Source organism: Kryptolebias marmoratus, linkage group LG4, assembly GCF_001649575.2.
Source record: "Kryptolebias marmoratus isolate JLee-2015 linkage group LG4, ASM164957v2, whole genome shotgun sequence".
Classification (NCBI taxonomy): Eukaryota; Metazoa; Chordata; class Actinopteri; order Cyprinodontiformes; family Rivulidae; genus Kryptolebias; species Kryptolebias marmoratus.
Genome location: NC_051433.1, coordinates 15,815,874 through 15,842,707, shown reverse-complemented (window position 1 = coordinate 15,842,707; position 26,834 = coordinate 15,815,874). Strand labels below are relative to the sequence as shown.

At 39.3% G+C, this 26,834-nt stretch overlaps 1 protein-coding gene across 3 annotated transcripts in view; it reads right to left on the bottom strand.

The window, feature by feature from the left end:
• The window catches only part of LOC108235710 (retinoic acid receptor gamma-A), a 48,170-nt gene extending 23,875 nt beyond the window's left edge, over positions 1-24,295 (bottom strand). The window contains exons 1-2 of one of the 3 annotated variants that reach the window (XM_025005881.2): positions 24,162-24,295; positions 1,910-2,298 (exon numbers count right to left, since the gene is read on the bottom strand). In XM_025005881.2, the coding sequence (XP_024861649.1) occupies positions 1,910-2,078 (169 nt within the window). In that variant the 5' untranslated portion in view covers positions 2,079-2,298; positions 24,162-24,295. Of the gene's footprint in view, positions 1-1,909; positions 2,299-14,057; positions 14,265-16,617; positions 16,869-24,161 lie in introns of those variants that run through there. The other 2 variants (XM_025005880.2, XM_017415882.3) reach the window with 2 other exon arrangements.
• Positions 24,296-26,834: the final 2,539 nt, after the last annotated feature.

Genomic DNA, 26,834 nt, shown 5'->3' with positions numbered 1-26,834 from the left:
CGACATGACCTGAGGGAGTCAACGCCGCTAAAAATGCCACAACTAAGTTTTAGGAGGGAGAACTTAAAACATATTCAAAGATATTTCGATTTTTATCTTCTCAAATGAACCATAAACTTTGAAAACTTTCAAATAGAACAATAGAATTATGCATTAATTTTTGAAATCTTTTTAAAAACGAAATATCGTCAAAACACAAAATGCCCTCAGATACAGTTGTTTTTTGTTTTTTATTCAACATTATATATTAAATGTGCTGCACTGGATCCTGGACTCATGAAGTCCAAACCAAAAACTTCTTATCTTTCTTGAATATAAAATGGAAAAGTAACATGCCAGAATTTTGCACATTTTTGCAAGATCCTTTTAAAAAAATCATCTAATCGTTATAAAACTGAAACTGCAGCTAAATTTGCCCTTTTAGGATTTGATATTTATGGGCCTATAATGTCTCGAATACATTTCTGAATGAAAAACCTTAATTTCATGTTCTTTGTACTGCTACAGCGTGTGTGTCAAAATGAAGCACAATGGCGCCCCCTGTGGTAAAAACAGGTTCTCTGTATCACTGAATTAAACTAGAAACTGTGAGCTGGCTAAACTTCAATTTTCTTTAAAAAAATAAAATAAATAAAAAGTTTTGGGTTCAGATGAAAAGAGTTGGACCATCTTCACGGAAAGCAGAAAATTACGAACAAGAACCACATTATGTTAACTGTTTCTTTTAGTTTTTTTTATATTTTTTTTGGTTTGCCTTCTCTGCCATCTGTCTGGTTTACCACATGAAAAAGATCTCTTCTCTTCTCTTCTCAGTGCATGACTAAACAGGTAATTAACTATAACCTCATCTGGTCCTGAGGTCCCACAGTCTTCACTGTTTTGCACCAAAAGCTGCCGGTCAGCGTTCAGAACATTTTGACACACTGTCTTGTCATGTGTGAGGCAGAAAAATTAGGATTTTTTTTTTTTTTTTGCCTCCTGACAGTAACCCCATCCAGTTCAACATCTCACTGTTCTTTCTATTCTTTCTAAAAACATCTCGTGCTGAAAAAGGGACAGAGTTTTAGCCGTTTTGGTCAAATCTTGCAAATGTCCTTATGTGGGATCTCATGCGATATTGTAAGATCTCACAAGACGTGTTAGAGCTGAGAGTATCTGTTGAGGTTGTTGCTCAGATACTACCACACCCAATATTAGTTCATTATCTGTATAACTGGCTGAGTCAGAGACATTTTCGTGTTTTCTAAGGTCACTTGGTTGTGCTGGCCATCTACAATTGGACTGACAACAGGTAATTAGTGTCTAAATGTTCCATTAAAATCCTTCAAGTGGTTCAGGAGATATTTTGCTAACAGAAAACAGGGTTGATTCCAGTAGTTAATGGCACTGTTTTAAAAACAGATCTGTTTTAATCAGTTAGTGCTGAAGGTATGTGTTGGGAAGGAATCTCAGCTACTACCAAATCCAATTTTAGTTCAGAATCTGTAGAATCAGCTGAGTTTTAGCCACTTTTGTGTTTGATAAAGCTGCCATCTTGAATTAGAATAAATCTAAAAGGAAATCAGCTGTAGATATACATCCAGTGATTATTTTTTAAGTCTTTGATTAAAATCTGTTGAGTAGCTCATGAGATATTTTGCTAAAACTGCAGACAAATACACACACACACCCACTCACACAGTCATCTTGCCTTTGGCAGCAGGCAATAAATATTCTAAATTATATCTGATTAAACTGACTGTGATATAAGAGCGATGAAACAGGTCAAGATGATTTTCAGATGTGGAGTTTTAATGACATAATTCCATAGAAGTCATTAAAAATGAAACAAAACAAAAAAAGGGATAAATTTGTTTAATGTACCAAACTAAAAGTGATTGTGTAGGTCATGAAGGATTTTGCTACTTACACAGTGCAGCCATCTCTTTGGGTAGGTCCGCTCCGAAGCGACCAAAAAGGTGGCTGCTGGCCAGCAGGTCGAAGGGGGAGTGGCTCCTCATGGAGTTAAAGGTGAAGGGGTACATGGCACGAGCGAATCCCGTCATGTGACGCATTTGGTGGTCTCTGTTTGTCGCCATCGCGAGAGGTGCTGCGGGACGCTCAGGAGACTTCTCTCAGGATTTCCTTCTGCTTCCTCGTTCCGCGTCTTTGTCAGGGTCCTACAGTGAGTTTGAAACAGCGCTGTGCCATCCAGCACCACTCTGCTCCTCTTCTGTCGGGTCACGACGAAGAGCAGGTCGACCTGACGAGGAAGAGACCTGCAGGTGGGCTGGAAAAGATGTCCTGTCCAGGTCAAGACTGCAAAAAAAGGAAAGAGAAAACAGAATGGTTACATCCTCGATCAAAGTTTGACTATCAACTCCACAGAACTGTGACTGTCGGACTCATTTTAAAGCAATAGTGCAGATCTTCTGAAGCAGGGCTCTGTGGCAAGGTTACGACCAATGAATATCTTACCTGCTGTAGATAGCTCTTTAAATGACCTCAGCTTGGAGAAATTTAATTCTGACCAGTTTTCATACCTCTCGGACTAGCCGTTAGCTGGTCAATCCGGTCAAAATGAAACTATTTTTCCAAACTGAGATCGTTCAAAGAGCTATCTACAACAGGTAAGATATTGACTGATCTTAGCTTTGCCACAGAACCCCACGTCAAAAGGTCCGAAACATGAAACACAAAAAAAAGAAGAACAAAAATTTAATTATAGCAGGAACTGTGAGGGCAAAATACTGTTGCTTTTTTGTCTGTTTCCCAAGTGGTGCAATAATTTCAGACATTGCCATATGATTTCAATCAGCAGAAGTGTGTCATAAAGGGTCTCTCTGTTCTCTCTGCCAGCCGACCCACAAACAGCTCCAGCCACAACATGGGCAGTTTTAACCCTTTACGAAAACTGACACTCATACCACTATCATTCTCACAGGACCCGGTGACACTTTGAAGGCAATTTGCTGACGAACCCAACTGCTCACGCTGCCGCTTTTAACCCTGTCAACACAAAGAAAAGCTGAACGTGTAGCACTTCTTTCATCTTTCGTCCATAACTCCTGCCCCCCTTCAGTGAATTTATGAGTGGGTGGAGTTGAGCCCTCTGATGAATCTGTGGTAAATACAGCTCAGCCAAAGAATGCCTTGTTGTTCTGAGCCTGCTACAGCATGGGAATCAAACACCCGGGGTGGGTAACAGACAGTGTGTTTACAAATGGCCTACATTCAACTACTATGAGTAATACTCCAAATAAACAACCTAAATCGGCTGAATAAAAAAAGAGGATGTGTATGTATTTTGCTTTAGAGTCACTTACTGTCAGTGTTTCTATTTAGTCATTTTCCCAAACTAAAACAAACATTTATTACGTCATTAAATGAATTAGACTCTTGCTGACGGTGTTAAATTAAAGGCCAAGAATTCCCTGAAGGAATGCTTATCACCCGCCGCCTTTTGCGCTAGAGTTTTAAACCCAAAGCATTTTATGCTGAGAAGGAACAGAGATATAGCCGTTTTTGCCAAACCTTGTGAATGACATCATGGGCAATCTCATGTGATACTGCAAAGATCTCACGAGACGTCATAACACTCAGAGTTTGTGTTGTGAATGACTTTTAGCTACTACCACATCAAACTTTAGCTCAGTTTCTTTAAAACTGACTGCCTTGTAGCTTTTTCTGTGCCAACATCTACGACTGATTCCCTTTTGGATTCATCTGATTCAAGATGGCTGCCACAGCTGACTGACCTTAGCAAACACAAAAATGGCAACAACTCAGTCGATTTTACAGATATTGAGCTAAAATTTGGAGTGGTAGTAGCTGAGAGTCACCCCCAACACAAGCTCTGAGCGCTAACAGGTTGGGCAAAATCTTGTACGTATCGTGTGAGATGACGCAAAAAGTTATTTTCAAAATTTGACTAAAAGCAGCCATGGTACTGTCGTTTGTCAACATAGAAAGATGATTTATGTTGAAAACTTTAGCTAACTTTCTCTAATTTGCAAAAGAGGGTTTATTAGGTAATGTTCTAAATTCTGAAGAACAAAAGCAGTGAAGGAAAGTAAAGTAAGAGACAAAGCAGACAATGCACTTCTGCTGCGTTCCTCAAAGTGGAACTGGGTTCTAATGGGGGGGTATTTTAAATCCCAATGACAAAAAACTGGACTGGATGAAATTTTCCTCTTTACAATCATCTATGCTGCTTTTATTAGAGCAAAATCCTTCCACGCCTTCCTTTCCCCCCCACACATACACACACACAGAAAGCCACAAAGTCAGCTCAGTTAGTGTTGTTTTTAAAGTCATATTTCCCATATTGACTTATTTCTCTGTAACTGCTCGGCTCTGCTGCGGTTTTTCCTGCGCTGTGAGGGCCCGTCGGGGAGAGTCCCTGCGCCTGTTTTCCCACAAAGACCCGTAGTGTTCGACGTTTAAAGAGCGCCAAACGCAGGTTGGCTGGAGCACGTATTCATTTAAAACACAATTACATACGTTGCACGGAGTGGCGACGTTTCGCAAATCACATGTCGACGCACGCGTCTCTTAGAGCAGAACGTGAAACCCAAACAAGAGCGAACATGCACGCAGATGTTCTGAAACTTTGTTCAAGTAAGCGGTGGAAAGCGCACAACGTTCACACACTCTGAAGCACCATTGACGGCGGCAATTGACCTTGAAGAATGAAGTAGTAAATACAGGACAGAGGATCCAACCACAGATGCAGAACCTTCAAGAGTTCTCTTTAACCAATCGAATTCAAAGAGCACAATCGGTGGTATGAAAACCAGATGTATAAAAGAATTTAGATGGAGAAAAAAATCATGTGTTGAAAGCTGAGGAAAAGATGTAAGGGGTAGAGGGAAACAAAGGAAAAGGCGGAGAGGAGAGGGAGTATTAAACATCTGGTGAGCCGTGTGTAAGAAGTGAATGGAGCAGAATTAATTAAAGCCACGCTGGAAACTGGATTAATAGGAGAAAGAGCTGATTGTCTTTTAACAGTGTGAACGGCGGGGAGAGAACGTGGGCCGAGCGCTTGTAAAAAACATACATAAAACGCAGAAACTATTTTATTTCCAGTAATAAAATAATGTGTGCCCAAGCCAAGGAACGGTTTGTGTCTCTCTAATGAATGCCCCCCCACCGCACATGTTCCCTCCAAGGGAAATACACCTTGGTCAGGGCAACAAAAGCAGCGCTGTGTCTCTGGGCCTCCAGGCCTCAATGCTGCTTTTATGAGACCTTGCTGGGTCAGGTCAAACTGGGTCACCTGGTCCCGGTACTGCTGACACACACACACACAAACCTGACGTTCTTTTTTTTTTTTGACTATGCCAATTAAAATCAGAGTGAGCATAAAAATACTTTTTTTCCCCTCAGAGTCATTTTAGAGTCTTTCTTTTTACAGAACCTCTATACTTGGATGCGTAGTCAGCGCATTAGTTCACGCAGTTTTGTTGAAAATGTTTTGAATCACGTTTTAAGTCTGCACCATTATCTGGATCTGGTTATCCCGGGTGTAAATGCAACTAAATTTATTGCTTTTTAAACTCAAATCAGCTTGAAAATCGTGGTTATAAAACTACACAAAAAAAAAAAGAAAAAAAAAAAAAAAGAAGGAACTGTTTTCCGAGAATCTGTCTGCACTAATTGGGCCAATTTTTATGTAAAAACAAAATGCATTCACACCAGCAGTTCAGCAGACCACTTAAAAAGTTTGACTCTGTGATACTTTGTCCTATCGGCTCCTTTTGCCAGAACTGGTCCTGCTTTGTTCGAAAGAATCTGTTTTTCTACAGAAACGCCTGGGAAAAAAGAATCGTTGTCAGGTTTCTGACTTTTTAAAACTCTGAATTACAGTCGACAAAAGCAGGACAAACACGCTTTTAACAGCAATATGATGCTGTTTTTTCATTTGCATACAGTTCCAATGATAGACAAATAAATTCTCAGAAAGAGGGACTTGATCCTGATTCCTGACACATTAAAGCTACAGGCTAATTCATTTCTCTTGCCTCCATTTTGTAGTTTTATATCATCAATCTAAATAAACAAAACTAAAGCCTAAAGATCCGTGCATGTATGGATTAAGTGCCTTTAAATATAATCTGGGTCAAACTGTAGTCTGTATAAATGTCCTGGATGGACGTTTGCAGATGGGGTTGCGTCTGCAGTTTTAATACGGTTTAGTTGCATGTTGCTCTGTAATTTAGCTGCGTTCCAAAAATGGCCACTTCTCTGCAATAAGAGGAGAAGCTCCTCTGCTGGTGGAACAACTGGAAAGAGTTGAAAAACATGTTCTTATCTGTACATCCTTGTAGGTCTAATTTAAAAACGACCTATAGTTTGGTGTGGTGGTAGCTGAGACTGGTTCTCAACACAGAAAACAAAAAAATGTCTGTAGTTCAGTCAGTTTTACAGGCGTTGAGCTAAAGTTCGGTGTGGTTGATTGGTTGATTAAGTGAGATTGCACATAATGTTATTTTCAATGTGTGACCAAATTTCCCTCATTTCTTAGTCTACAATTCTGAAATAAAAGGTGGCGGGTGATATGTGTTCCTTCAAGGAATGCTGGGACTTTAATTACTATTGTGGTCGCTGTCACTGTTGTTACCATTCATCACCATTTTCAGCTCTATTTTCACTGCTGTTGTCACTGTCAATAATATTGGTTTCAAAACCCTCATCATGACAAACGCCCTTCCATATTTTACAGACTCTTGTCATGCGACTGCACACCAAACACAACTTGAAAATAGGTTACAGAGAAAAACATCATAATTAAAACACACACACACATTTTGTTTCATAGGGGCATTACAGCTACACAAAACAATTATCTGCATGTGAGGGTACAAAAGAAAAGAGTTGTAAAGGATTCCTAGCTGTTGCGCAAAAACGTAAAATTTAGAAGCTTCTTAAAGTTATATTCGTAGTTCTCTTCAAAGAAAAGTCCCTCAAATCAACACAAAAGCTGTGAAACATGTTTTTATTGTTGCTGGAAACAGATTCTGACAAGCTGCTGCTGGATGATGAATAGATGGTAAACTAAATCCCCAAACAACAGAGACACAAGGGGGAAAAAAAAGATGTCATTTTAAAAACATTCAGCTTGTTTTGAACATATATAATGAGCTCGGTTTCCAACAAAAACTCAGATAAATATTTCCAGACAATGATTCTTTGACTTTGACTTGCTAGTGAAATAATTCACAGCACAATCATGTCCTCTTACCGTCGGAGTCATTCTTCTAGTTTAGTTTCTGTGTATTTATGTGATGTACCACAGTGAGGACTCTTGTAATTAACTTTTTTTTTGTTTTGTTTTCACAAAAACATTTAGTAGTGCGGTATTGTGGACAGCGTGGTACAATATTTTTTTAGGAAAAAATTAAAGTTTACAGCACACAGACTCAACTTTTAGGGCTGAGAAATGAATTTTAGGTCAAAAAACTGAGCTTTAACCACGATGAATAAGTGAAAATATTTGAGCTATCTAGAGCTGAAATGTAAACTTTGTGCATAACAGATCCTTATAAAGTGAGATCACACAACCTGAGATGGACACAAGGTAAACCAGGTAGTTGATAAGAAACCACCCATCCATTTTCTTTTTCTTATTATAAATTACTGTAACTGCTCCGACACAAAAAAAATCTGATTGGTTTTTTTCTTCAGTCCATGAACACACCATTAGCTCAGCAGCTAATTTGAACCAACAAGTCACATCATTGGTGTGTAAGTGTTTGACAAGAAAGACTCAAAGTTAACTTTAACGAATGAATTTAAGGTGTTTAAAAATAAATTCAGTAGAAGCACAAGGGAACATAAACAAAGTGAGTTTTGATTTGTTAAATGAGTTCTTTTTGTTGGTTGTTTGTGATTCTAACAGTTGAAAAAGTGACTTTTAGACTTAAAATGAAAAATAGATTTAACAATTGTTTTTAAGAATAAAGCAATTCTGTTGTTATAAAGTAACATAGATGGTTTGTGTCAATAAATCAGTCATAATTGACTCAACTCTTTTATTACAGTTGGTTTTGAGTTTACCTTGGTTGGATGAACTCATTTAAAATGACTCGTTGAATTAACTAATATAAGTTTTGATTGGTTTATTAACATAAGTCTTGACATCTTAGATCTGTTTGTATTTATTCAACAAAACTGATTTAAGTAACATTTATTTGAGAAGATTCATGTTTTTGTTTCATTGAAATGTCGAATATGGTGTGAATTAAATAAAACTGACCTATAAAAGCATTTTCCAAGATAATTTTGCTTCTTCCGTAGAACAGTTTTGCAATGTAGCTGCATCATCAACTGAGCCATATGTCTGGGAAGACGTGAGCTTTTATTAATAAAGCTGTTGTTGCAAAACCAAAGGAGGTGTGTTGTGTAGCTGAGCGCTGCATATAAAATGTGAATCCTCTCATTCTAAATCTCGCAGCCGGCTGGTCGCACAGACTGACTGTCATTACTACATCGTATCCTTGAGAATGAAGCAGGCTTTGCCTTTCACATGTCGACTGTTACAGCCCAGTTTGGCAGCTTGTGCTTAATTTACAGTCGCCGTTCTGGGCTTTCTGAATGGCCAAGGCTGACGTCACGGCAACAGTGTGTCATTTCGGCTGGTCGTCCACACTCCCGTTTTTGTAACTTGCTGCGCGCTGTGCGAGTGGCAAATCCTCAACAGAAATAGAGGTTCGGTTTTAAAAGATACAACTGGCAACTCTGCTTTCTAGACGATCCTTGAGTCAGAAGACAGTATAAGTTCACCTTTAGAGACGTGACAGCTGTGGGTTGACTTTAACCCACCCTGCCCCCTCAGTCCTTTCACAAAGTCCCACCAAGATGGTGTTTTGTGACAGGAGCTCCAGTTTGAACCATCCAATTGACACCAAATGGCTCAGGCTTAGTAAAAAATTTAAACCTGCTCTAAAAGAATATGTCGACGAAGCCCAAATATTATAAATTACAAAAACACAATAACTTCATCTTGAAAGAAAGACATAAAAATGTGAGGGAACTTTTGTTTTGTTTGTTTTTTGGGTGTATGAACTCTCCTCCACATCAGTGATATCCTTATGTCGTCTGATTGTCAGCTTGTTGAGTCGTCAGTCTTGGACGATAGCATCTAATAGATTACACGATGATGGGTTTTTGTGTTCACGAAAGATAAAGTCTGATCTGCCTGGTCAAAGACCTAAAAACACCATTTGTCTGGTGATAAACACACTTTGATCCTCTGGACTGAGAACAAGCCACGAACCCCTTTCTTCCCTTGCTCTTTTGACTTTCTGGCTTTATTTCTTCCAATAAATAGCTTCTAAAAAAACATGTTTTCTCCTCCCAACTAATAAGTCATTTTTCTTTTCAAGGTGGTCTTTATTAACTGGAAATTATGCAACTGCAAAGTGCTAAAGGCGTTCTCTTTTTCAACGCGTTTCTTTGATTATCTTGTGTGGTTCTTTTGTTGGATTTGCTTGTCTGCCATTCTGTCTCTCTTCTTCTCTGCAATCTTTCAACCATTGTCAGTAAATGATCAAGCACACAATCAGCATTTAATACATTCAACTTCTTTTGTTTTGCACAATGAAATATTTTTTTGTTTGTTTTGAAAGACTTGTGTCGGGTTGTGTGTTTTGTGATGGAAAAAGAAAAGCAGATTTGCTGAACATGAAGTAAGACTGGAAGAGAAATAAAGAGAGCAAAGAACACCCGAGTCTGGGTGAAAAAACTCCTCTAAAAATCAGACAAATGCGAGAAAAAACAGAACTTTAGCAGGAATAAATACCTGTAAACCAAAAAACCACAGTTGACTCTTATTTATTCTGAGAAACTGCAGCCAAACACGAGCTGAGCTCAACACCCGGAGGAGAAAATGCACATACTGACACACAGACATCGTTACTGTGGAAAAAAGGCACAATCACCCACAAATGACATAATTAGATTTTCCAACAAATGGCCATACTATATTTCATGTCAATCTGACATGCAAAAAATGCCTTTTGAGAAACACAAACACGACTTGGCAATAAACCATCTGTATCTGACAGCCATCAACCAACCACAAAATGTTTCTGGCTGTGGCAAACACATTTTAATTTACAGACGCAATTATGCTGCTAGCGTAGTCAAGAATGGACACACAGAGATATACATTAGGCCTTAAGGATTTTTTTCATTTCTGTTTTCAGACTTATTGCTCAATGATACGTTGAGGAATGACTGCCAGACACTGAATCATTTCCAGTTGACAGGATCTAATCTTCTTAGCTCGAGCTTTTTGAAGGTTTAGGAGGAAAAGTTGACGTCTCAAACTGCTGGCAACAGCTGCACATTTGGGGGGCAAAATAAGAAAAATACTTTTTCAAATGCATAGGAGCGAGACTATTATGTGTTAGGAAGCTGTTCAAAAGCAACTTGGATCTACCAATTATTCTGTGGTGGGTTAAAATGTTATTTTAATGATGAAACTCCAGAATGTATTGAAGATTTATAATTCGGCATTATCACCATTACAAAGAAAACTGCTTGGATTGCAACAAACCATAGACTGTTGTACTCAGTGTAGTACATTTATGCTCTGTAGACCAATAATATATTTGACCAGTTTGATGAACTTTCACTGCTTTGATGCTCACAACTCATTTACATAACAGAGGCAGAGATGTTGTGAGCGTCATGATGACAGAACAGAAAGAGAGGAGTAAGGTAAATATTGGTTCATTGCAACTAATATTATCATTTCAATCACATTTTTTTCATATCATGTCATTCCCAGATATCAGATTGGCCTTCTGGTTATTCTGCTCGCATCAGTGAAAGCAGATGTCACAGTCAGAGGACTTTAATGAGCGTACGACTGGATGTATTAGAACAAAAAATAAACGTAAATGGGACACAGATCATCAAAAATTACTTCAACCTCAACAGAGCACTCCCTTAGCTGCTGGCAAGACATCTGTTGAGTCTGAAAAAAAATGAAACTAGTATTCCTTGAAGGAATGCATGTCGCCCGCTGCCTTGCATGCCAAAAGATCTCATGTGATTTCTTAGAGCTCAGAATATGTGATGGGGATGACTCTCAGCTACTACTCCATCAGCTTTTAGCTCAGTATATAACAAATGGCTAGGTTATAGCTATTCATGTGTTTGATAAAAGTCCATTAGCTGTGGCAGCCAAATTTGACCAGGTTGACTCTAAACTGTACAACCAGTGATTACTTTCTGAGTGTTTAAGTAAAATCTGTTCACAGGGTTGTAGAGTATAAGTTCACTCCCACAGTTAATGCCATAGTTTTATAGAAAGATCTTGTGTGATTTCTCAATGCTTGGGGCTTCTGTTGGGGATTACTCTCAGCTACTATCACACCAAATTTCAGCTTATTATCTGTAAAACTGACTGAGTTACAGCCATTCGTGTGTTTGATAAAGTCCATTAGCTGTGGTGGCCATCTTGAACCAGGGATGACTCGAAAAGTAAATCACTTGCAGATGTACATCCAAAGATTATTTTCTGATTTTCATTCAAATTCATCCACTGGTTCATGAGATATTTTGCTAACAAACAGAAAAACACAAACACAGACGTGTGCATTTATATGATCCCTCATCTTTCATGGTGGCAGGTGATAATGAGTGATGACCAGAATGAATACTGAGAGATTATTTGATTTTTATGGTCTAACAACTAATTCTTCAATGAATGAATCCACAGTTAGAACGATCATGCAAACACTCCATGATCAAACCGACGACGCTTTTTCAGAAAGTATCACCTTTTTTTTTGCACAAATTTCACCATTTTGTCACAAGTAGAGTGACACTGAGTGAGTTGTGTGTTTGCAGTACTAACAGGGTTGATGTTGATGATAGCATTGTTTAATACAACACACAATGTTCTCATTATGACGGAGGCCAGCCTATGGGCTGCTGAGGGTCTCCGGGTCGTAGCTGGGGTCAGCCCCCGTCGCTCCAGGCTCAGCAGCTCTGCCATGGGTCAGGCCTTATTTAGACTCTAGGTAGGCAGCTTTTCATTTAGCATTAAGTGACACTTGGACATACGCTCAATCAGTTCCTTGCTGTTCCTCCAGATAGTGGTTTAAAGAACTTGTAGGTTTTGCTGAAGAGCAGCGCCCCCCCCCGGGGCCATAATTAATAACACTGAAACACTCTTAAGACACACTGAGGTCCATTCAGCCCTTAAAGTTTGGAAAACTGAAGTGAAAGCAGCAATAAATGTCACAAGTGACTTTAAAATCTTTGAAGCAAATGAGAAATGTCACAAGCAAAACAAAGCTCTAACCAGATCCTTCAAAATACGTCAGTAGACAATGTGCAAGTCTGTGGAATAAAGACGACATGGTGCCCTCTGCTATCAAAACAGATTTGCAAATGGTCTCATCTATGGAGCTTCCCATTTATATGTAGCAACAGAGAGAACAAACCCGTACATAATTAAACTCAGCTGACACACACCACAAAAGGAGACAAAGAATTTCCCTTTTTTTTTTAAATGCAGATGAATTAAAAGAGAGAGACAGAGGGACAGACAGAAAAAAAGGGAAGAGCCAGACATCCCTCTCAGCCTGAGGGGCTGTCATTCTTCAAAAGTGAAGAGAACAAAGATGAGATTGCAGCACAGTTAAAGAAGTTATACCCAACACACCCTAACACATGACCATGCAAGCACACACAAACCATTCCAGCAGTTTATTCACAACCAAAAGGAAAACTAAAGACAACAACCAATGCATTTCAAAGCTGAATTCAAGCAACAGCCTGAGCTCTAAGCAAACACACCGACATGGAAAATGAGCGAGTGCTCAAAGAAGAAGCTCTGTTTTCCCACCATGATCTCTAATATACAACAAACTGATCACACCCACTTGTTTTTCCACCTTCTATTAGCCTCATCCGCTGTTCCCTGTGACATGTTGATGAACATCCCCCCAGGCATTTAAAGGAAAATGAATCTGGAATAGATTTGTCAAGAGTTTGCGAGAATGGCTCGTAACAAGGCCTTGTGTGGCGTGAGCACTCATCAGTGCGGTGTTAGCTGATGGATGCAGAAAGCTAAGATAAGCTGCGAGGAAGCACTTAGCATACAAATAACATTTTAATCACAATCGTCAATCAGACAGTGCATTTGTTATTTATACACTACATGTCGCACAAAGGGGACTATTCGAAATGATTCAGCCTATATAAAAAAAGCTTGGGTTTCAATGTGAGGGAGCGGGTCAACAGGTTTGTTCACACACACACTCTCTGGACAACAGACAGAACACGAATCAGCAGCAACTATCAGACACATGGCAGATTGTGATATCCGACATAGTCAGTTTTGTTGTTCCCTTCAGGGGGGAAGAGTGACCGAGCGTGTACACACTCAGGTAGACCAAACATACTCAGTCATTTGTGATCCTGATGGAGTGATCCATCAGCCTTGACAGACAGTTGGCTGAGAGCCTTCAGGCTACAGCGGTCACTTCATCTGCTGCAGGAAAATGGTTTGATATTGTTACGAAGCAGACCGGAACTGGTGTTTAAAAGTGTGGAAAATGGTCAGTTTTGTGTCGTTTAAAGAGTTCATCTTTTACTTTTCTCATTTTTATAAAACATCTGGAATTTACCACTTGTTTTAGATAGTTTACTTTTCTTTTTTGAAAACGGATTTTAATTTTAAAAAAAAAAGAATCATGAATTGGAATTTGTAAAGTCAGGAGCAAAAAAACGGATAAAGGCAAGCTTCACATCCCAACAAGTATTCATCTTCTCACTTTTTTGGCTTCAAATCAAACACAAATGCTGATCAACTTTCATTCCCTTCCTTTGCTCTTTCTGCTCCTCTCCAAAAGCTCTGTTCTCAATTAAAGCTGTCCTCAGGAAACTCAATCTCCCCACTCGTGCTGTCCCACGAACGCCCGCTCACAAAGAGAGGCTGAGGGACAAGAGTAACACTTCTCACTCATGCTCTGACATGTCCTCCGCCTGTCCTCTTGTCTCACAAACCGCCAACAAAACGAAGTCACGAGAAGAATAGGACTGCGGAGCAAACTTACCAGATGTGGGATGTGAACGCCGCACACAGCGGAGGTTGGTGAGTTTAAGTCAGAGGGAGAAGTGAGTTGAGATGTAGAGAAGTTGCGTTTGTCAGTCAGAAGTCCGCCTCGCAGCGACAACGGAGCTCAGCCTGTTGCATTCCTCCTCCCCTCTGCTTTTCCCTGTCTCTCTTTCTCTCTAACATACACCCTCTTTCTGTCTTTCTCCCGCTCCTCTTGAAATCCTTGTGTACTTTGATTCACAAACCCTGCCTTTGTCACGTGATCCAACACTTCAAATATACAGCACATATTTTTACCAGCCACAGAATGCCCGAAGGCAGGGAAAACAGGGTTCAGAGAGCTTAGGTTTCAACTTGCTGCCCCCATACCCCCACCCTCCTCTCTTTCTTTGTCTCAAAGTCACTCTTTACCTTCACTCTGTGCGAAAACGTGCTGTCAGTCAGTGCTGATTAGTGTGATTTCAAGTGTTTGATTCAACTCTCTGAATTTGTTGCTCATCACCCAAAGACGGGCCGGCTCTAACACACAGGAGAGCAGTGTGTGCATGTGTGTATAAGCAGCCACAGTAATGAAACAGTGATTAACTCACTGACATACACAAACACACATCTGGCAAGGGGGCTGCACACCTTTGGGGGTATCAGTACCACTCCATAGCTTTCGTTCCATGTTTGCAATGCCTTGACTTTGCGACTGTGGGCGTCAACTGAGCGAGACGAGGGAATCGGACCGATCAACTGGCTCACTGTGACTAAACATGCCTGCTGGGGAGCTACATTCAACATTTGTATAAAAAATTTGGAATGTCATAAGAAGCGTAATGAAGTTGCAAATGCACTCGGAATACAGCAAAACATTGTTGCAGAAAGGAAGCAACAAAAGGGAAAAGTGAAAGTGCACTGCAGGAGAACAAAATCACTCAAAGCCTGGTATAGATATTAGCTGACTTTGTTAAATCTTCTAGATTCAAATGACGACACGCCGTTTTCCATCGTGCCTCGCTTGAGAAGCACAAAGAGGCTTTCTCCTCGACGTTTTCCACAGCTTTGTAACTATTCAAGTGGACTCTTTTTCCTCCTACAGGATATTCCTGAGCAAATCAACCCGGTGGGCTTCTGGTAAGGAAACATTTAATGGAGTAACATCTGATCTGTGATGAGATCTAACCTGGCCAGTCAGCCTTTGAGAGGCAGAGATAACTGCCTCTTCTTGTCAGAGATAAAGCTGTCTGCTACCGTCTGACTAGCTGCAGAGCCATCCAGCAACAGACAGCTGAAGTGCAGGCTGCTTTCTAATGCAACATCTGACATAATGCCTTTACCTTTGAGTGTTCCCTTTCCTCTCTGTTTGATTGGTCACTTATTAATAACCACATACATTTCAACCATTTTCTGTTCAAAAATGACAAAAAAGGAATAATTAAATTTATCATTATTGTTGAGAAAGTAGGCTCTGACCTTCATCATTAAATACAAAAATAAACAGAATAAAGATATCAGTAGTTCTCCAGGCTTTCTGGAAGGCCCCTTTTTTTGTTGTTGTTGCATAAACTAATTTTTTTCCCCATTTACAGTTCAGTCCTTCAACCTGACCATTTCTTTAGAAGAACTGGGTTTCTGTTTGATAAGACACTTAACCCTGACCTACTATTCATTATTCATCTTTCATCATCGATAATGTCAAGTTATTTCTCCACAGGATCCAGGTAACTTGAAAACCCAAGGACAAACAGACGCAAGTCTTGACTCAGCTTGAAGATTTTTATTTATTTTTATCTTCTTTGAAGCGACAGGTCAAAAACCTTTGAAGATCGAAATAAAAAATTAAACAATTTCATTTCTAATTTAAAGTTAAATAATATTCACTTTTAATTCACTTTAAGTCTTTTACATTTTTAACTATTTTGTACTGTGTACTTGCATCATTGTAACTGTAAATATTGTATATTCTAAACAATGTATTTTAAGTGCTTTTAAACATCCTAAATCATTTAAATAATCTAATCAATGTACATTTTTAAAGCATAATTATCTTTACATTTTTCACATAATTAAATTACTTTTAATCAATGAATTGCTTTTAAATCTCAGTCATCCCCAAACATACACCAACCAATATATTTCATCTTTTAATTTACTCAGTATAAAGGCTTGACATGGTCAATCTAAGCCCACAAATGTTCAATTTCATCATTACAGACAACTTTTTAAACTATTTTAAACACATGATTTAGGAAAATATTCAACCAAAATTCATTCTAGAAAAGGGATAAATTACTATTAGTATTTAACATTGATAAAGTCATCTTTAATTTATCTTTTAATGAACAACAAACTTGAGATATTTTGACTACTTCAACAACAATCCTATAGTGTCACTTCAATGATCTACACTGTTTGCTTTGACAACATGATTGACCAGCTTTCCTCCTTAAATTCACTTTAATTAAACCAAATTTTGGTATCTTAGCTTAACTATAACCTAAACTTATACATACTTACTTTACTACTCACTTAACTATGTCTTTTAACATTCTTTTTTAACAGATTTGACTCACCAGTGGCCTGTCTGTGTCCATTCTATCCTGCTGGTTGTTTGTTTGACTCCACACCTGTGTCATTAGTACAGGTGGAGGTGGAGCATTTACCTGGCCTTGTCTAGATTTAGCACCATCTGGTGGTCACATTGAAAATGGGTCAAGTTGAGAGAGAGAGAGATGGAGATATGACGGATTAGAGAAAGGAGAGAGGAAAGAAATGACTGGTAGTGGCACTGGGTCTCAAGTTAACTTAACAGATAAACTACCTAAACTCAAGGAATGAACCAGTGTTGTCTGCACACAACAGATAAATTACAAGGCTGCGAGTAACAAAGTGCCTTTATGAATCTTTGTTACTTGCAATGTGTTGCTAAGATACAATTTGTCCATATTTAATAAGTTGCATCTACAAAGAATTCCAGATTTAATACAATTTAACAAACATAAAATACCATTTCTTTGCACCAACAATGTGATACTCCAAGAGATGTTAAAAGAAACAATGGTAATTCAGCAAGATTTGCAGCAATGCCAACTGAATGTTATTCAGACTGCATAAATCCAATTGAACAGTGTAATAAAAAGGCTGAACTACGAGAAGGCAATATTTCAAATGACACTTACAAACATCCTGGGTTTCTGTGAGTAGATAGGGATCATGAAGAGGCTGCAAAGACATCAGGCACACATGGGTTTTACCGTGACTGCTGGTTGATTATTTATACAGGGAGGTGTGATTAGTAATTGACAACAAGTGAGTTGATTAAGGATGAGAGACAGGAAGTGAGGAGTTAGAAACAGGCAACTGAGGGTACCTAGAGACAGTGACAACAACAGAGTAACTAAAACTGAATAACAAAACCACTCAAACCCACCATAATACACAAAATACCAAAAAATAGGGTTAATTCAATGCACAAAACTAAGACAAAGATCCAACACTGTGACAGCGATAGTGGTTGGAATGGTGCACAGAAACATCTGTATGCAATGGAGGTCCCACAGTCAAAGTGGGAGGCTCCGCCAAGGTGGAGACTGAAAGGGCTAAGATACTGAGGGGCTTTCAGATCCAGACTGACAAACAGGTTGGCTGACCAACATAGAAGTGGTCAACAAATTACAGAAGAGGGCAGAAGTGATAGATAACACAACTTGAGTAATACGAAGGCTTGAAAAGGAAGCTGTGGAAAGTCAAGGCCTCAGTGGTCCCAGTGGTCACTGAAGCACTCAGGACTGTGACAACCAGACTGGAAGAGCAGCTCCAGCAGATCCAAGGAAAAACTTCAGAGACCTCTGTCTAGAAGAGCACAGTCCTTTCATCTCCTGGGGTTGATATCAGCCACCTCAAAAGGATTATACGGCTGAAACATGATCTAGCTGTTTGTTGCAAACAGATTATAAATAATGAAATTCTGTAGACATCTATAATAGGTCCTTTTAATCCACTCTAATCAAAAATGGGATTTAAGAGGCACACTGTTTAATGATACCATAATAATGAAAGATTTCTAAAAAGAATTATTGCATTTTGATTATCGAAAAAATTGAACTCATATTAATGGGTTTTGTTTGTCAGCTCAGTATTTAGAAATTGGCCCAGTTCCACACAGAAAAAATACAGCATCAAGAAAATGACAGACAGGCAGTCATTAAGTAATATACTTAATATTTTACAGGAATTGTGTTTTAAAGCAGGAATAATCAATTCCACATCTGCCTGCAACCTCATGGGAAAGTGCTACATCAGTAGATTTTATGTGAAATTCAACATTCTGCTGGCGGAGCATAATTTAGTGTGTTTGTGACAACTATTTGAAATGATCACAATGTCTTAATAGTCTTCATATGCACAACCAATACAGCAAAATTACATTTTTTAAATTTTTGTGCTTCTGCTGAGGAACAAACCATTATCTAAGATGTAATCAAGAGGTTTTTATTTTGCTTCAAGTGACTATGTTTTTAAAGAGAAAAAAAAATGCAGTGTGTGACTTAAATATATAAAAATAAAAATGATTTTTACTGAATGCTGCCACAAAAGGCAAACAGTATTGAAACTGCCTGTGTGTTTGTCTGTCTGTTAGCAAAATAGCTCATGAGCCAGAGAACAACATTTTTTAAAACTCTCAGAAAGTAATCATTGGATGAACATCTACAACTGATTCACTTCTGGAGTCATCCTAATTTAAAATGTCTGACTGACCTTAGCAAAACACATAAATGTCTACAGCTCAGTCAAATTGACAGATATTGACCTAAATTTTGGTGTGGTAGAAACTGAGAGTTCTCCCCAAAACATATTAAGAGCTCTAACAGATTGTCCAAGAAATTTGCTCAAAACTTTGGTATTAACAGTTGGAGCCAACAGCTAATTGACCTAAACACTAAAAAGACTGTAACTCAGTAAAGTTTCACAATGTTGAGCTAAAACTTGGTGCGATAGTGACTGAGAGTCATTCCCAATACATACTCTAAATCACTGAGAATGAAAGAAATATAACTATATTACTGAATATTATATAATTGTTTAATCCAAATACAGCATTTCCAGTCTGCTTTGATTCAGTGTATAAATCATTCTACGTTGTGGTTCTGGTTGTGCAACATATGAAGCGATTTTTTTGTGTTGTTTGTTTCTTTGAAGTCAAATCATGTAACAGTGTGAAGTTCACGGCTGTAGCCATCTGTGTTGGTGCCACACGTCTGGGTAACAGAGTCGACGAGGAAGGTGAAAGGTTAGCGCTGTTTGTATTTCTGTGTCAGCAAAACGCGCACAGAGGAGCGAGGTGTACCACGTCTGACTGAGGGAGACAAAAGCATTTGTGCATTTCTGAATTTAAATGAACACTGTTGCTTGCAGATGCATCCGCGTGTTGAAACGGGCCTTGAGACACACCAAACTACATTTTCTTTTATGTTTAGAGTCAATTATTGTTAAAAGACACCGATGGAGTAACAAGATTAGGAGAGCTTTAGAAAACCCCCTCAGGTAGGTTAAGAGACTTAGAAAAGCTCAGAGACGTAAAGCAAAGAAGGAAAGAATGGAGGATAACTGAGGACAAAAAAAGAAAGGAGCTTATAACCTTCTGCAGAGCATAAAATGGGGCCCTTTTTGGCAGCAAGCGGCGGAGAAACCGCAGAGTGGTGCGACTCTGGAGTCTAGGGGTGGGAGAAGCAGAAAGGAGGGGGGTGAGGTAAAGGACGAGGAAGCAGAAGAAAGTGGCGAGGGTGGGGGGGGCAGAGGAGGAAAAAAAAGAGCTGGTAAGGCGGAGGGTGCAGACGGCAGGTTTTAATCAGCAACAGGCTGTTGGTAATGAGATCACTATCCCGCTGCTCTCAGATTGATGTCATGTGAGGCTCTTTGGTGTGTGGAGAAGCATGCAGAAGGTGACAGGCAAGCATGACATGTCTGCTCTCGTGCTCCGGGCACGCAAACAAACACACGGACACGTATGAAGGGGAAGGAGAAAAACTGAGCTAGACTCGTCCAGCCCACAAACCAATTAACGCTGGCACCACGACTCGCACACAGAGAGCCTTTTAATACACAACACCCTGTTATTAATTTTCCTCCAGCAAGAAAAAGAGCTGACACAAATATAATCACACCCACGCATACACTGTAAACACATTTCGGGTCCCGAGGCTCCTTTATGTATTTACTGTCTTTCTGACTGCTAAACATGCCTACACACAAAGAACATACTGTACCAGTGGCGAGGGCTGGCTAGACTTGCAGGCAAAGAAGGGGGGAGAGAAAACAAGAGCTGTGGGGAAGGAAAGGAGGGAGCAAAATGAAAGTGAGTGACGCTGGGAAGAAGTTGCCAATTTGGGATTGTAAAATCTAATAAACAACTTGAGAAATCAAGGCGCTTTGTCACCGAAACACAAAAAAAACCCTTCTGCAAATAACTATGGACAAACTTAAATATTTGGTGTTGTTTGCAGCATTTTGTGCTTGTGGACAAGATGACACAGAAAGCGGATAAGAAAGAAGGGGGAAAAAAAGCAGATTTGGGATACATGTGCATTCAATGAAAGGCAAATAGTTTTTCCTATATAAATGTTCCCCCAAATTCAACCATGATGTCACCATGAACCTGTTGTGAACCCAACTCTGTCAACTACCATTACCGTCTCATCCCCTCTCTGTTTCCACTCAGCCGCTCTGCCTCTCCATCCCCGACTTGTTCCTCCAACTCTTTATCTTTCGCCATGCAAAGTTGTCTGGTTACATTTTCCTTTTCAACACAAACAGCCCGAACCACCACCCCTCCCCAGAAAAATACAACACAAACTGCTCACAGACATTTGGAAAGTCTTTTGTCTAACAAGGAGAGTTTTAATCAGAACAAGCTGGCATATTTTGGCCACAACCTTCACTTATGGTAATTCAATCAGAAAGAAAGGGGGAAAGAGGAGGAGAGTTAAAAAAAAAAAAAAAAGGAAAGAAAGAAAAGGGGCACACGGAGGGTAGCCGAGTGCGAGACGGAGAAATAGGAAAAACAGAGGGAGGAAAAAGGAGACAGTGGGCGGATGGGAGGGTAAGGTAGGGGCTGAGTGGCTTGCAGGAGTTTGATCCACATGTGGAAGTGATTGTCTAATTACAGCTGATACATATAAGTGTTACTGCCTGCAGGACAGATGGTGATTGGAGGGTGCAGCATCATTAAAATGGGATGATTGGATGAGGGGGAAAATAAGATGGGTAATTGCAGGAGGAAGAGGAGAACACCAGGAGAAGAACCATGGTGGCTCCTGTCTCATCTCCTGCTCTGTTCCTTCACCTCTGAGCTTTTGAACTAACGACCTGCCATTACAGAGGCTTAAGAACTTCTCAAAGGGTCCGCTTACTTCTTGGCAATTAATTATTACAAAATATTACAATTAAGATTAAGTCATGTTAAAAAAGAAGACTACTTTGTAACTTTAAGGTTTATTGCATCAGGACATAACAATCTAAAGGTCCTAAATTGGCCAAATGTAACTTTAAATTGACAACACATGATATATTATTTATTTAACAAAAACAAAGTCAGTACGCAGAGGCAGTGTTTAAAAAAATCAGTATTCCCTATCATTCAATAGCTTGTAGAAGCACCTTAAAGGGCAGCCATTCTGTTGTAAACCTGCTGCTGTGTTTGGGATCATCTTCCTGTTTCATCCAAGCTTCACATTTGACTCAAAACACTTTGGTATAGTTTGATAAACAGAAGATTACATGGCTGACTCTACGTCTGCAAGGTGTCCAGGTCCTGTTGCTGTAAAGTATTTTTGTTGTGCTTCTGGGACAAATCATCACACCTCCACCGCCGTGCTTTACAGCTGTTGCTTGAGCTGACATGTTTTGTTTTTGACTTAATTCAGATGGCTACACTTTGTTCTCAGCTGTTCAGAGAGCATTGTTCCAGAGGTCCTGTGGTTTCCTCAGATTCAACTTTCTAAACCTGAACTGTGTTTCTGAGGCTTTCTCCTGGCAGCAGCAGTTGCTTTCTGAGAGCGTTGTTAAAAGGATATTCAGACCTTTTGAAGTGGGGTTCTGTGAAAAAGGTTGTGAACAAATAATGCCTGTTATAAATAGCTCTACGAAAGGCCTCAGTTTGGAGATAAGGGCTTAAATCTGACCAGATTGACAAAGTAATGGCTAGTCTGAGCGAGGCCAAGAACAAAGGTTCTGGTCTAGAAGAAAAAAGAAAGATGGAAAATAGAAAGAAAAAAATAAAAACCTCTATCGACACGTTTTACTTCCAGTAAAAAAGGAGGGCTGTTGGGGCTCGCCTTCCAACTGAAGCATACGGGGACCAAGACGTCGAACCACCACCGCCCTTCATACGCTTATCAATGTATGAGTGAGAACCCAAATCATGTTGTATAAAGAGTGTAAACATATATAACAGAAAGCCCCGTATGAGTGGGTGAATATGAAACACTGTAAAGTGCTTCACAGAACCTGAATGACATTAACGAAGTGCTACGGACCATTTACTATTTAAATTCTATAAGAACAATAGGAACATTTAACAGCACTTTTAAATCAGATCATATCTGCCAGTATGATACAACCATGAAAAAGAAATGTAAGTAGGAAATTCACCCAACAATGGTTTTGCAGTAAACAATTGGCTACTACTTCCTACAGAACATGGGTTATCATTTTTCCAACAAACTGCTTCTGCATTTTGACTTAAATAAAAAAAAACATAACAATAACAGGATATAATGTATCTAAACGTGGAAGGTAGCTCAGTTTTCCTGCATGGTTTCAGATTTGAAATTTATTGCTCAGACATGATGATTGTAGTTAAAATTTTCTGATACGAGCAATTAAACTGCAAGTACAATTCCCTTAACTGTATTCATTACTCTCCCTTTCAGACTTTCATGTCTCGTCTTAACCAGCGTCTGCACTCCAGGGGAGTCGTCCTCCATATCTCCTATCTTCATCTAGGACTTCATGCCTCATATGATGTCACAGCTCATTAAATTCTAACCACTAAAATGTCTTTATTACGCGGCATTTAAAATATGTTTCCCCCACGGTATCTTTCTTTGCTGTGACTTCTTTATGTTGTTAACCTGCCCGAGCCTCCTCCAGACCTTTAAGTCACTTTTCCTGGCTTATTTCATGTTATTGTGTCATCAATCACCTAATAACACCCTGGTGTTAATAAATGAAGTGCAACATATCTGACAGTGAAGGGTGGTTGCTATTATTTCTGCAGATTTTAAGAGCAAAAAGCCATATTTGTTAAGTTTTTTTCTTATAAACTAGAAATAAATGATATGTAAGTTACATTATTTGTGGATTGGTTACAATAAATAGATTAAAAGATGATTTATTAGAAGTATTTCATTATCAGGTTGTCACTCTTGATCAGTTTGACTTAATAGACTAGCAGAAATATTTTATAACCAAGTATTGATCATCAGAGGTTGCAGTGATAAAGATTAAGGTATTAAAAATATCTAAATGCATTTCTCAGTTCAGTTCGATGTTTAAGCCCTCGGGCTTTTCAGTTTTCACCATCAGAAATCATAGTACGACAACAACCAGCCCACGCCACAGACAATCACACAAAACTGCCTGGAAACAGTGAGAACGGAGTCGTGCCCTGCAGGATAACGTGGCACCTCCTCACCAGGACGACTCGTGTCAACAGATCTCAGCTGCTTTTTGCCATGAAGTCTGTCTGCCTGTCAGAGAATGGAAATGCCCTCTGGAGGGTGAACCGCTGTCACGCTCAGAACTTTACTTTTTTTGTATTTTGTTTATCAGGTGACTAACCAACACGTCTTTGGGAATGTTGTTGAAGCAGGCCCTAATGAGGCCAACAGTATTTCCAGAATGTAATAGCTGTTTGTTGTTATGGTTGTCTCTATTTTATTATAAACAGCTGTTCCCCGCATTCCTCTTAAATTTCGTCTCGGGCAGCAGGACTCGTATTTTTGTTGAACTTAAGCAATGTGCTGCACGACTGCACGCCGTTCTCTTGTCTGATTTAGTGCATGCAACATTAATGTGTACTCTACCACTGTAGCACCGTGTCGTTGTTTAAACTCACCTCTTCTCACAGTGGAAACATCCCTCCATCCTTTATGGCTCTCCTCACCAAGGTAACCATAAGATGAGGGGAGCTGCCATGTCTTTTGTGTGCTTGTCGGTGACGCTGCCAGTGGAGAAGTTTCCGTTTGTTACCTAAGGAGAAAAGAGAAAAAACAAAAGGTTCAACACAACCATCTGATGTCAACTAACAAGCGTGATTTATTGTGGAGTTTTAACAACATCAAATCCAAAAAGGCTGGGACTGTGATAAAAACAGAATGCAATGATTTCCAGATCTCATTGCCTGTAAACACAGTTCACTGTGCTATCCACTAAAGCTCTATCATGCAAAGAAGGCAGCATCCAACTTGCTGTCAACGCTCAGTTCAAATGCCTGCCTCTCTGATGGTATGGGGGTGCATTAGTTCTTCTGGCATGGGCAGCTTACACACCTGAAATACACAGCTGTGTATCTGTCTGTTAGCGAAATATCTCATGAACCAGATGAACTTTAATAAAAACTTCAAAAAGTAATGGATGCACATTTACAACCGAGTAAATTTTGGAGTCAGCGATTCAAAATAACCACAACAGCTAACTGACTTAAGCCAACCCAAAAATTGCTGTAACTCTGTCAATTAAACAGATATGGAGCTAAATTATGAAAGGCATGGGGCAATATGCATTCCTTTAATTAAAAATGCTTTATAGCACCAGACTGTACCAAAGAAAGAAAAAAGAACTGGTTGTCATCAACAGTCCAGCATGTCGACAATGTCAAAACACAAAGGAAAGCTGTAAAAAAAAACCAGGTTCTTCGTGTTCCGCTTCATCTGAAAACATGACAAAAATACGACACGTAGATGCTGCCTGTGCTGACGGTGACACAGAGGAATCAGCGTGCCGGAGGAAAGCCCCCAAGTCAGCAGTGATGGTGAAAATGTTTCAGAGCAACTGAGTAAACACGACACAGCATGTGCCTGTAATGAGGCTCGAGCTCCCCCATTTAACTTTAATTAGAGAACCACCGCTAATGTTCTCCAGGCCGCATTTAGTCCTTCCTGACTCTCAGCTCAAACATTTACGCCCATTCTCTGTGTTTGGACAGTGGAGACAAAAGAGCTTCTTTGAATCCTGTACATGACTAACATTAAAAACATGTAAGGGCTTTGGTCAGAGAGCCACAACAAAACCAGTGGGAAAACGCCTCACATGGCTGTGCAAGCACTGCCATCTTGTGGGGAACAAGAAGCACCAAAGAGCACGGCGTTTAAGGCAACTGAACAGGTCCCCTCTTCGCTGACATGCCTCCATCTTGTTATGACTTGAGCTCACACCCAAAACGACTTCAATAAGGCTTCGTGTTCAGGTGACCCGGCTCTTTGTCGTCATTGACAACAAACACTTCAGTGAAGGTGCTGCACAGAATAATTAAACCACAAGGAGGGGCTGTTTGGTGACCAGCTCCATGTCTAACTTGTTTAACATACTGCTTTCTACTCATTTAATGAGGATTAAAAGCCAAATTACATGTAGGGTTAGTATATAACAGTTTGAACTACTCCTTAAGTTGTATTCAATGTGTTTACTGTTATTATTATTAGTTTAATGTGTTTGTTTATTGTGTTTTAGTGTCATGATAAATATTCCACTGATAATTTTAGTTTAACTTACTGGGTTCAATGTGTTTATCTTATCTTTCTGTTCAGTGTGTTCATTCAGTTGATAATTTTAGTTTAATTTAATGAGTTTAATGTGATTATTTACTTTCTGAATTAATCGTTTTAATCTATCTGTCTGTCCATCATCTAACTGTGTCATCGGAGCAGCTTAACCTGTAGATTTTGGTTTTTTCCCAATATATATTTTCAGCATGAATGCATCCCTTATTGTTGTATTTATTAGACAACACAAGCAGAATCAAATAAACCTGGCTTGATTATGCTAAAAAAATGTTGCGCCATAAAACACATTGTGACTCAGAACTTAAAAACATCACTATTATTCCTTTGTCTTTTATATTTTTGATGATGGTTACTTCACAATCAAGCAGTGCTTTGTAGAATAATTAGGTTTAATTTAAAACGGATTACATGAATCTACTTCGGGACAAAAAGTAAGGAAGCAATCAAATATATATTATATATTAAATTACTTTAAGGGCATTAGGATCCACATATTATTAGCTAAATCTAGTTTTAATATGAGTATCTAGCAAACTAATTTCTTTGATGAACAAATAAATAAAGTAGGCTAGAATATTAGCCAAATATTGAACTGTTGATTAATAGATTCTTGTAAGTAAAACTGACATAAAAATAGAAAAGGACTGTTTTCATTTTATCAGACACGTTTTGACCCCATAGCCTAATTCCTCACCAGTTGGGTTTTATTAGTTCAGCTCACCTCCCTAGAATAATAATAAAAAAAAACAAAAAAGGTGAATTAACACGTCCCACCCAACCCGCCTCTGTGACCTAAATGTGTTTCTTTTTGTCGCGCGCGCCCAGCAACAGGCGGCTGTCTTTCTGGTTCTTTCAGTTGGGACGCGGAGGATTTAGCATATTTAGGCTTATTTTACGGCGCTCGTGTTCGCACAAACATGCTCCTGACCTACATTTCGCCGAGCCCCGGCCTCTCCCCGCAGCACGGCACCGCGGCTCTCAGCCCTCACAATCCGCAGAGAGAAAGG